We start from the raw sequence: 12,967 nt of genomic DNA, 5'->3' as shown, positions 1-12,967 counted from the left end.
AGACATGAGCATATTGATCTCTGACTTTCAGTTAAATATCCCTGGAGGGGGTCTCATGATAGGTGCCCCTGTCTTTTTTTACACGTCTCTCGCTCTCTCACTTGGTTATCACATAACATCCACAAATCAATGCAGCACTGTAACACACAACAGGCCGTCTGTAAAACGTTGCCACGGATTTTGCAGAGCAGAGACAGTATTGAAACGCTGCTTGGTTTCTCCTCGCCTGAATTATTTGTGTCCTCAACCACTAAATCATATTGATTAAAGCTTGTCACGGATTTGAAATGAGGTCCTGTGGGGTCACTTGCAGCAGAAATGGCAGTTTATTGGATTACAGGCTTAATTTGATTTGGAGCGACGAGTGTGCATTATAATGGCGGCCCCCCTCGAGAGCTCTACTCTTTACCTGACTCTTGAACCCTCTTACCACTTCAACCAAACGGAGAAAAATACACTTATAAATGTGAAGCCTTTTACCCTGTTTAAAGATATAATGTAATTCAGGGGTTCAGTTTTTGCGCCTGTCAGATGTGACCTGATATTCTCATATTGTGGGGACAGACTTATGAACATGCCAAACATTGTCTTAATAAAATTGCAACCACGGGTCAGTCCAAAGCTCACCTATGACTTTTGCGTTGGGAACAAAGCGCTGCATGGGAACTCAAGTACAGGCACACACAGCAAATGTTGCATTTAAAATCAAATTTTAGTTTTTTAGAAATAGTTTGATGTGGGTACTAAATAATGAATCTAGTCTTTGCTGCCTCTTCCCATTCTCCACCACACTGACAATTTTCTACCCAATCCACCAGCCCGTACTGCACATGTAGCTACCGCAGGTGTCTAATGGCACAGTACAGATCCAAGTCTGAAAAATAAAGAATAGGAGAAGAAAAAAAAATCATTTGGAGATGAGCAGCACAGCTTCAGTTTATTATTCCAGCCTAAAATCTCATTAAGTGTGACATTGAGGATTAGTTCAGAGGGAGAGCGGTAGAGAGCGAAGTCTCCCGCAAATAGCTGTGAGGAGAGCGGCGCTGGCTTTTGTTTGCCATCATTAATTCTCCGCTGTAGTGGCTAAGAGGAAGGCCCCGAATCACTGATCAGAGGAGGACCCCCGAATATGACAGCAGGACAGGTGCCCTCTCTTCCTCTTTCTTTGAGCGCTGGGTTTTCCTCTCTTCGTCTTGCAGCGTCTGTGTTCTCCTCTCTCGCTTTCTCGGCTCTTAATTGGGGTGATTGGGCGGCGGGGCCATCTGCGATGCTGACAAAGGGAAGCCTGCTTTGATTTATGGAGCCTCAGGCCACATTAGTCTCAAGATTTTCACAGTAAATATAAGTGCTCAGCAGCGAAGTTGGCTCAATAAAATCTGCATTGCTCAGGAACAGAGCGGTGGGTTTCTCCTTGGGAATAGTGTTGAGGTGATGTTTGAGCTTTGCAGTTATATTTCAGAGGAAACCACATTTTAGATTTCATTTTTTTCATTTTTATTCACCTATAATGTTAATCAGCATTTCTTGAAGCACAAATATTTGTGGATTTGTGGATTGTGTTAGCAACGCAAAGATCATCATGGGTCCGAACACACATACAGATAGATTAAATGCACTGTAAGTTTGCCAAATGCATAAATAAAAGTCTAAATATGAATCAAAAAAATTTTCCAATGTGACATTTTATTATGTTTTGACAGTTTTAACTGCACTTTAGGAAACGTGTGGCAGGAATGCGTAAAAAAATGTTAAAAGTATATCATGTCTTTACAGTACTGTAGTACAGTGGTTTTCAAACTTGCCCCCCCCCCTTGTGTACGGTGCATTCCTTTGAGGCCCCCCAAAGAAAATTCATGACGTAAACCATTCCAAAACTTAAAATTTAAATTAAACAAAACTTACTCAATGGTTAGTAGCCTTATTTTTCTGCCATTTAATTACACAGAATTTATGATAAATTAATACATTTTATAAAATGTTATTTAACCGGGGCCCCCCTGGCACTATCACAGGGTCCCCCAGTGTTAGAACCACTGCTGTAGTACACTGTAATCCTAAAGTCTCACTATAACTTTTTAGAGATTGTGAGACATCTTTGCATTGTCAAGATATAATACATGCAAGTCTACCAAGTGCACTGTAATACAGTTTTCCATGATACGTGTCTTTTTATTTAGCAAAATGCTTTTTAAGGGTGATGGTTGAGCTGTTAGAAATGTGTTTAAGAGGAATTTCTGTAACATATCACAATAAAATTTATGGATGATAAAGACATCTAAAAATACTGGGAATCTTATTAGTATTAATGATGTGTACATCAAAAACTTTACCCTAGCTTTAACTGGGGCTGTACCCTTTCAAAAGGTACGGCGTTGCACCTAAAGAGTTCATATTAGTATCTTTGAAAAGAGTTTATTAGTAGGCCTTTCATTCACTTCAATGTTTTAAAATACTCTGGTAAAAGTAAAAGTCATTTTTTAATAAAGATTTCAGCTTATGAAGCAGCTTACTACTCTCAACTTTACGTTTAAACCAAGGTGATTATTCCTCATCTCTTGTCTGTGACAAAGGGCACTTTTCATAATTATTTGTTTCAAGATTTTTTAAAGGGGACATATCATAAAAATCTGTGCTATAATTGGGTCTCCAGTGCTTATATCAACCTAAAAATGTAAAAAAGTACAACCCAGTAATTTAGTTTTGGTAAACCATTCTCTGCAAGCATGTGAAAAAATAGGTCATTGAAATTTGTCTCCCCTTGTGATGTCAGATAGGGATAATTCCGCCCATTTAGTCATTTAGTGCAGAGATCAGTTCATTTGGATTAAAAGGACACACCCAAAAACGGCACATTTTTCTCACACCTAAAAAGTGGCAATTTTAACATGCTGTAATAAATTATCTATATGGTATTTTGATCTAAAAATTCACAAACGTACTTTGGGGACAGCAAATATTTATTTGACATCTTAAAAAAGTTTTGTAAAATGTCTCATTTAAAGAAAATGTTAAATATATTAAGACAACTCTTACATCCTTACAAATTTGGTTTTATTTCCCTTGCACTCATAAAATTATTTCATACAGATTTCTACAGAATAATCAGTTCACATGGAGACCATGGTCTTCTTTAGCATTAACTAGCAAACTTATGAAGTTACTAAGGACACTTTATTCATAAAGTTTTGAGATATTGGTTTATTTTGTTCATGTTCCATGTCTTAATTTAGTCTTATGAAAAAACTTTCAAAATAAACAGTTAGATGGTGTTTGTTTTTAGCCTAGGTCAATTTTTTCCAAAAAATCAACCAAAACATGCTAATGCGTTTTAATTTGTTAACCCCTGTATGGCCATGATATGATTATTGCATTAGCAAAACTTTAGCTAACTTATGAGCTGCATGAGTCATGCATGTTAGCAAGACACATTTTAAATAACGTTGTCTTGTGCCTTAGGTGTAAAGTCGAGTATTTTGTTCATCACCACTAAATAAAAATACAGATTTAAACTACAAGGTTTAAAAGTAAAACGCTCTTCCTTACTTCCCATCTCTACATATACACACATCTAATTAATAATACATATTAAGACCTTTTTATGGTGACTGCTGGTGTACATATTTTAACAATTTTTTCCAACTTTGAGACTATACTATTCTGTACTGTCTGCTTTATTGCTTTACATTACCGTTGACAGTGTATCAGGGGAGCCAATATTCATTGTTACAAATGCAGACTCACTGATATACACAACGAGCATGACGGCCCACTTTAATGGTGCATCTAACAGCCGTCTTACGACACCATTAGGTGTTCTAGTGCATGGCCACAGCCTGATATAGCAGGGCTGCTTAGCAGCTGTCCAACACTTACAGCAAGCCTCTCGTGTCTCAGTCCCAGCGGTCCGTCCTAAAGCATGGTGCTTAGTTATGTCGCTAATGGGCCTGTGCAATACTTCGAACTCCTCCAAGCCAAACGTACATGGCAGGGAGCGAGAAACGGGGTTAGCAGGGCCTGCTAAGAAGTGGATTCATTTCAAATGTGCCTTAATTCTTTCCCATTCATGCATCATGTTTAAGTGTCTAGGTTTTTGGTTAAAGGAAATCGAACTGCACTATTTTATCTCATCTTCTCATCTTTTGGAAGGTTTTATGGCACATTGTTTTGCACAGTGGAGGTTTTAGCCTCAACGGTTTTATTGATAAGGACCATATTCACTCAAACGTTTATATGTCAGACAGACATTATGATCTGTATTGTTTTTTTATTATTCTGCTCTGACTATATTTCAGTAGTATAAAGGTGTGGTATAATCTGAGGTCAGGGTCACAGTTGACAATGTTCTTCGGATATACAGGTTTATATCTGCTTACCCTGCTTATTCTGTTACCATTGTCATGTAACAAAAGCTTTTATTACAATGGGCATTATCAGCTGGCCTTTAGTCCACCTGTTATTTCATACATTAATCCTTTCAGAGAGACAGGTAGCTTACACAGCAACTATTTATCCTAACTTATATAGTTAAATCTGGTAAAAATAATTTGTTATTTATTTAAATGTTATTTTTCTTAGGTTATACAAACTATATATATATATATATATATATATATATGTGAAGGACTTTGATTGGACTCCTTATTTCCTACAACCCTCATTATAACCCTCACTACTCTCTAAAATTTTATTTTAAAGGAAACCTTATACCTTAGGCTATAATTTTATAAAAATTTTCCTTGGTAGGCTGGTTGTAAAGAAGTGCACAATTGCTTCGAAGGACTGCAATGTGTAAGCAGCCAAAGTAATCAATATGTCAATAAAATGCTAACACTGAAGTTGACATATTGATGCATATTAATACCTTAATTAGTGCAAATTAACATTGAAATGGAAACACAAATGTGTGGCAAATAACTTAATTGCATTTTGCAGAATTAGTGTGTGTAATTATTCCATTTAATCTGCCTTCATTAATTATGACCAAAATCTTGCTCTTTATACTAGACAAGCATCTTGCTGTTAGAGAGAGCAGTCAGTCATATAGCACGTGCATCAAGGTTAAATACAGTCACTGTGTCAATCTTCTCGCTACATTTTTAATTCCCTATTTTGCAGTGTGTAATTTTCAATTATAATTTGTCACACATCTGTACGCCATGACTGTTTAAAATTCAGAAAATAAGATATTTGGCGATTTGTTCAAAAATTTATTTAAAGGACAAGTTCGGTATTTTAGACTTAAAGCCCTGTTTTCAGATTGTTTATGGTGAAATAGAATGGTTTTGACTGAAATTTCGACATTTTCGGCTGCCCTGAGAATTTTCGCTTGCTTGTGTTTCAGCTCAGACCTCTACAATGGCTTTATAGGTGCACTGGAACAATCCTTCCTAAAATGCATTAAACTTTCGTTTACAAAGACGAGAAACTCACCGAGTGGTCAGGGGTGTTCACTGATATGCTCACACAAAAATCGCGTTAAAAGATGCTTTCCAACAGCTGTTTTAGCATTCGTTGTTAACTTGTGGACCTATTTCCCCAAACGCCTCACACCCGTACATTCTTCCGCTTAGAGCTTGAATAATAAACACTCCAGCCCAGGAGGTGGCGCTAATCCGCCTTTGCCAATTGCAAGAATAGAAACAAAGTTCCCGGCGCGGAGTAATACCGTACCTCACAGGACGTCTAATACAGTCAATGGAGTTGGTAAAAACTACGATAAAACCTGTTGGAATGCGTCTTTTGGAGCGATTTTTGTGTGAGCATACCAGTGAACACCCCTGACCACTCGGTGAGTTTCACGTCTTTGTAAACGAAAGTTTAATGCATTTTAGGAAGGATTGTTCCAGTGCACCTATAAAGCCATTGTAGAGGTCTGAGCTGAAACACAAACAAGCGAAAATTCTCAGGGCAGCCGAAAATGTCGAAATTTCAGTCAAAACCATTCTATTTGACCATAAACAATCTGAAAACAGGGCTTTAAGTCTAAAATACCGAACTTGTCCTTTAAACTTCACTTGCATGGAACTGCCTCTAAATCACTTTATATTCAATGCAAAAAGCAATGGACGTGGTTTTGCCGGTTTTAATTGTTTCATTATGTATACATAATTTAATAAAACTGCTCTTTCAGTTTTAACCTCTTTATGAACCCAGAGGATTATTTTATTCCTCAAATGTTTATATTTAATGAAGCTCTCAGTTGTGTTTCCTTTAGTATCAACTTGGTCAAAGATATTTCTACAAAAAATGCTTAAGAGAATTAAAATTAGGAAGAAACAAGGAAATTGTTAAAATTCATTTAGATAACTGTAATGCATTAATCTGTAAAATGAATGTAAATTATAAAATTGTGCCACAACTTTCTTTTTCGTGTCATTTTATGTATTGCTTTTTCCTATTTTCTTACCATTGTCGATTGGGATTGAGTTTAAAATCACTTTCTGTTAAATTTTTTAGACATCCTAACCCAAACCCCTACTCTAACCCCAACTCCAGGCAAGAAAAGTTTAAAAAGCAGAAGAAAAACATGTAGAAACCAATTCATAAAGTACATCCTAACCCAAACCCCTAATCTAACCCCAAGCAACAATGATTTAAAAATAGGGGAAAAAATTAGAAAACAATACAAACACGAAAAAGTCGTGCCACGGACACGTTTTTTTTATAAATTCGTGCTGAATGACATGAAATAGACATTTGTGCTCAAGGCATGAAAAAAAGCTGAATTTCGTGTCATGGACAACAATAAATTAATCACATTTTTCGTGACTATAACAAAAATTTCCATGAGATCATGTTGATATATATATTTATACCACGGGTCTGTTGAATGCTGTATTCTGATTGGCTGAGAAATGTTCCATGGGGATGCATTAATTTCTGATAACCGCACACAAAATTTGTCAAATGTCTTAAAAATAGGCACCCGAGCAATGTTTGTGGTAACTGTGGTGTAAGAAGAGGAATAATTGACCCCGCTTCGCGTCGTGCCACATTGCACCTTGGCTGTGCATTATTTTCTTATAATTCAATGGCCTGTCGTCAATTATTCCTTACTTATTACACGGCTCTCTGGAATGCTTGATTCTGATTGGTCAGTTGAGACATTTGCAGGTTCGTTCTTTTCAAATAATAACCGCTCCAAAATAATAACGCATAGCCGGACTACTTGCACGAGTAAAATCGCTCCGCGCCAATAAAGATCAATAAAGATTACTGTCTGTTTGGCGCCATCTTGTGACAAACACTCGACAACCACGACAAGACACAGAGAGCTTACTGAGACTGAACTTGACAAAATAGAGCATGACAGCTACGAAGCCAACACACAAAAAAAATACAGAATTGGCATTAAAACTTCTCAAAGACTGGCTAAAAGAGAAAAAATTGAGACAAGTATGAAGCAGAGGATCTTAATAAGGTATTACGATCATTTTATGCATCTGTGCAAAGTTTCGCGGAAGGATAAAAATGTTAATTTAAAACAAATATGCCAATAAAATGTTTCAAATTCATATTCATGTCCAGTTTTTTTTCTTATGTGGCATCGCGTCGGGTCCTGATCACACTGTCGGGGCTTATTTCCCAATAACTACCGGCTGCTTTTACATTATCCCTTACATATACTTTTGAATTTAGGTCAATTTCGGTGAGAATTGTAGTTCACATTACATTATATTTGCACTAATGCGTTTATCAAAAGAGACTTACAGTACAAGAATGGGTTCACATCCATGACCTTTTTGCGCTTCCAACACATTGCTCTAATGCAGGAGCACATTCAAACTAAATTGCATACTTGGCAGATCTGAGCTCAGTTTGTGAACTTGAGATATCTTCTGAAACTTTAATGGTGACATTTGTTAGATTCCTAGGACTTTTCGCAGGGGAAATATATTTGAGATGTATATATATCTTATATATTCAGAGAAATTTCACTGTCTGTTAAAGGTGCATTGTGTAATGTTTAAAAGGATCTCTTGACAGAAATGCAATATAATATACATACCTATATAATCAGTGATGTGTAAAGACCTTACATAATGAACTGTTTTATTTTATTACCTAAGAAAAAGACAACAACATGTTGGTTCTGTGGCAGCTACCGTAGCTTCTTATTGCGTTTCGAAATTGAAGTCGGTTGCAGTTCGCAACCTCACCACTAGATGCCGCTTAAATCCCATTACACTTTTAAGTATTGCCAAAAGTTTGATCTGTCTTGCAGAAGTTTTGAGACTCTTGGATTAGGATTATAGCCATATAGGCGCTGATCTGAGTTACATTCAGCCCTGAAGTTTATAAGTTTTCAGACTCATTAGGACACAACACCATGCACGCAAACTCATGTACACACACTGCTCTTGCCGACCTGATGTGGTGTTGTGCCTGGGGGAGCCCAGCTGTTTGTGCCTGGCTGGCCGGCTGTCAGCGGGTGAGGTGGAAAGGGCTTGGCCGTGTTTCCCCCCGAATGTGTTTACCAGATGCACTGTTGCCTCAGGTGAGCACTGCAGCTGGCTCCATAAAGCTTCAGCAGTCGAGCTGGATCAGAGCCCATCGTGTTCAGACATCCACTATGTGTGCAGGTTTTGTGCCCAGGAGAACTGACTCCAGGCCAGTGTTTAGCTGCCAGTGAGTGAGCTTTTTAAGTTAGCCAAAGCTAGCCATAGGCATATTGTAAGGCAAACGCCATAGCCATTTATTTTTCTGTTGGTGAACTTTGCAAACATTAGCACTACTGTAAGCTGTTATGTTTTTCGGTAGAGAAATAGTAAGCACTTGTGCTATATTTCAAGCCTTCTGAATCCATAACTTTGGTTTAGATGCTGATCTCTTAAAGGTAACATTTCTCACACAAAGTTTGTGTGAATCTACCGAACCGATAACCATGATGAATGCATAAAGATGAATGCAAGTTTCCCTCAGCATTTGGTTAAAATAAGCTTGGGTAATCACATAATAATAACTCATTTATCAATGTGAGAGCCCTCCTATTCGGTCAAGCTGCAGTGAACGTCACACCAAATAACTTCTTGAAAGTTGCTCAGCCTTGGAGTGTTTGGATTGCCCCTTCGGTAATTAGCCATTAATAAATAATAACTCTGTCTTTAATCATGTTACCGGAGTGCAAAACTTATTACTTTTGCTTTAGTATGGGGCAAGACCTGACTGCTCTCTTACTCCATACATGAGAAAGAGTAATTGATCTGCATTAGTTGCCTTTGAAAGATATTTAAACTCCTTCCCCAGAGCTCTTCATCATTTTGAAGTGTGTGTACTTGTCGCCAGGTAAAGGTGCATGTTGCACATTTATTAAATTGTATGTTTTTGTCTATTTGTAATTTTGATAAAAAATACTCATTCATTTGAGTTCTGAGCGAGCATGCTTTCCAGCATAGGATTTTAAGTAAAACTTTTCTTAATTTGCATTTTCAAAACACTCACAAAGTCAGTTATCGATTTCCTTTCAGTTTCTCAATGTGAAATCTTTAAGTGAGCCACCCGGCCCCACCTCCCTCACCCGCCGCTGTGTTTAAAGCGTGCCGGCATCACGCTCGCGCTCGCACGTGCTGTGAGGCAATTCTGTCCAAAGGGTCAGCATGATTGGTAGCGAGACCTTATTTTCTAACTATCGATCCCAGGGGTAACCCTCCAGATGCAAAACCACTGCAAGACGGATCTGCTGTCAGGTCTTACAGTAGAAATCAGGCAATCAATGTCACGTAGCTCCGCCATGCCCTGTTTGGACCTAATTCCACTCATCGGCACTAAATGGAGAAAACCCAGTGCCTCATCAATCATCAATTCAAAGAGCACTGGCTGTTTAATAGTCTGCTCTTTACTCAAAAAATAACCGGCTGTTATTTGAGGGAGAGCCGATGGAGGTCTCCTCTCAGACCGCACAATGTTGAGGAGGAGACGAGTTTGATTGCTGTATTCTTCTTTTCATTCACCACGCTATGAACCGTTTCCCACAAGGTTTCTGTCAGCTAGCTCTGTTTCAAATTGAATTGATCGATTATCTTTTTCCCGTCCTAATCCATTTGATTTGCCTGTTGAGTGGGTGCGTGCAGATGAGTGGTCAATATCTCCCGAATCAAAGAGTAATATCCACTTAATTCACTTTTCGTGTCAGACGGCACTAAATGAAACGCTCGCTTGTTTCCCATTATGTGCCTCCTTTCAGTTTAAAAAGCATAAAATAACATCTTCTCCATTTTGATTTCAGGTTTCAAGTGCCCACGGTTCGATTCCAGGAAAGTCGGATCTGCTCAAATCAGGGAGCCCCAAGTCAACACTAAAGCACATATGGACAGAAAGCAGTAAGGACTTGTCCATCAGTCGGCTTCTATCACAGACTCTTCACGGAAAGGAAAATGCAACAGCCCTGGATCTGCACTATGACACTCCAGAGCCTTACTCTGAACAGGACCTGTGGGACTGGCTGAGAAACACCACCGACTCGCAGGACTCCAGACCTAGAGCCAAACGGCGGCCTATGGTCAAGACGGGCAAGTTCAAGAAAATGTTCGGCTGGGGCGACTTCCACTCCAACATCAAAACGGTCAAGCTCAACCTTCTGATCACCGGAAAGATCGTCGATCACGGCAACGGCACCTTCAGCGTCTACTTCCGCCACAACTCGACAGGCCAGGGCAACGTGTCCGTCAGCCTGGTACCGCCGACCAAAATCGTAGAGTTTGACTTGACGGCACAGCAGTCGGTCATCGACGCCAAGGATTCCAAGTCTTTCAACTGCCGCATCGAATACGAGAAGGTGGAGAGGGGCTCCAAGAACACGCTCTGCAACTTCGACCCGTCCAAGACATGTTACCAGGAGCAGACGCAGAGCCACGTGTCCTGGCTCTGCTCAAAGCCCTTCAAAGTCATTTGCATTTACATCTCCTTCTACAGCACCGACTACAAGCTAGTGCAGAAAGTCTGCCCAGATTATAACTACCACAGCGATACTCCTTATTTCCCTTCTGGCTGATGGTTGCTGCTGATGCCCCATGTGAAGGACAAGAAGAAGCAAGGGATGGAGCTCTCTCTCCCATCCACGCAAATACACATTCCCCAATCTCTCTTACCGTGCACACATGGCGCGGATCATATCGAACAAACTTGGAAAAAACGAATTTGGCTATTTGCACAAGTACCACACCAATTTGTTCTTGAAAGGGCATAATCTTGTTCTTTTGTTATTTGTTTAATTTATTGCACCATTTTATTTAATTTATATCTGTTAATATATGTTTTAGGCTGTTGTTTTATCTCTAAGCTTTTAATTATATGACCATATAAACCCACAGATGTTGGCGTAGCTGAATTTGACATTTTGTTTAATTTTACTTTACAAATCGTCTTAGTGCAAGTGCTTGATTTCTTAGAATATATGTTGAATTAGTTTATTTGTATAAGTAACTGTGTTTCTTAGAACAGCCAAGAGGCCACAAAAGTGTAGATGTGATTTTGTTTGTATAGCCAGTAGTTTGCCGCAGAATTTCACCGTTTTGAAAACCCTGGAAATAATTTCTCCAAGACAAAACCCAGAATGAGACCCAAAGATAAGGTGATACGTATGGCTTCGTTCTGCTGGCTATGAGCAGGCCTTAACTACAGGCATGTTTTCTACCAATAAAAAAGAAGATGTACTGTAATAATTCTGGATTGTTTAGCCCACTCCTGTAGTTTAATAAGATCCAGAAATGGTCGGTGGGCTCGCTCATTGTCACTTATAAAACACTGTAATGTAATGAATTCTATATCCTAGAGCCTAATTTCTATGAATGGTTTGTATTGTACATAGTTGATCCTGATGGAGCTGCTTCTGTATATGCCTTCATTCACTGTCTGTTAACCCGAAACCTACTCTCTCTCACTTTATCTCTCCCAGCACCCCATCCCATCTATGCTTGTTCTTGGTTCTCGGACAAAGAAACTGATGTTGCTGATGTAGATGTGAACTCCATGAAATCCACGCTCTTGTACAGGGGCTGTAAAACTGTCAAAAATATATATTAGAAGTACTTATCATCTGTATGATCATGTTTACTTTCAGGGGAACAAAGGGGCGGAGATGTACAAATGAATAAAATACTGAAAGTTTTATCAGGTGAAATCTTTGTTATTGTGAGTTATTCAAAATGCTCTGTAAATATATATATATATATATATATATATATATATATATATATATATATATATATATATATATATATTTTTTATGTATGACACGTTTTTTGTGCAGTGTATCTAGCACAGTGTAGTTTATAGTTATATGCTATGCTTGACAACTAAAATGTAATCAAAAGTCATTTGACAAACTATAAAACTATCAAACTATAAAAATATTTAGTAACTTTTCCACAATCTAAAAAAGGAAAGTCATAAGGAAATACAATATACTGCATTGCCAACACGAAAGTATCTCGTGGCAATTTGTACATATTTTACTTGGTGACTAATTCGTACAAACTGATCTCACAGAAAGTCATGTTATAATCACAAAAAGTTTGATTAATTTATTCGTGTCCATGGCACGAAAGTCAGCTTTTTTCGTGCCAGTCGCACAAATTTCTATAAATAGTTTTTTGTGTCTGTGGCACGACTTTCTTTTTTGTGTTATTTTATGTATTGTTTTCTTATAGTTTTTTCCTATTTTCTTACCATTGTCACTTGGGATTGGGGTTAGAATCACTTTCTGTAGACATCCTAACCCCAAAACCCTAACACTAACCCCAACTCCAGGCAGAAGAAAAACATTTAGAAACCAATACATAAAAGTACATCCTAACCCAAACCCCAAATCTAACCCCAACCCCAAGCGACAATGATTTAAAAATAGAGGAAAAAATAAGAAAAAAAATACATTAAATGACATGAAAAAGAAAGTTGTGGCACGGACATGAAAAATACATTCATGCTCAAGGCACGAAAAAAGCTGAATTTCTTATTAAATTTGTATTAA

The 12,967-nt window shown here is 38.2% G+C and overlaps 1 protein-coding gene across 1 annotated transcript in view; it reads left to right on the top strand.

The window, feature by feature from the left end:
* Positions 1 to 12,109, top strand: part of nxph1 (neurexophilin 1) — a 32,994-nt gene extending 20,885 nt beyond the window's left edge. Inside the window, exon 2 of the mRNA XM_065292339.1 lies at positions 10,226 to 12,109. Coding sequence (XP_065148411.1) covers positions 10,226 to 10,990 — 765 coding nt within the window. The 3' untranslated portion in view covers positions 10,991 to 12,109. The remainder of the gene's footprint in view (positions 1 to 10,225) is intronic.
* Positions 12,110 to 12,967: the final 858 nt, after the last annotated feature.

The sequence above is a fragment of the Paramisgurnus dabryanus genome, chromosome 19 (genome assembly GCF_030506205.2).
Source record: "Paramisgurnus dabryanus chromosome 19, PD_genome_1.1, whole genome shotgun sequence".
NCBI classification, from domain to species: Eukaryota; Metazoa; Chordata; class Actinopteri; order Cypriniformes; family Cobitidae; genus Paramisgurnus; species Paramisgurnus dabryanus.
Note: the sequence above shows the minus strand (reverse complement) of the source record. Positions and strands in the feature narration are given on the sequence as shown.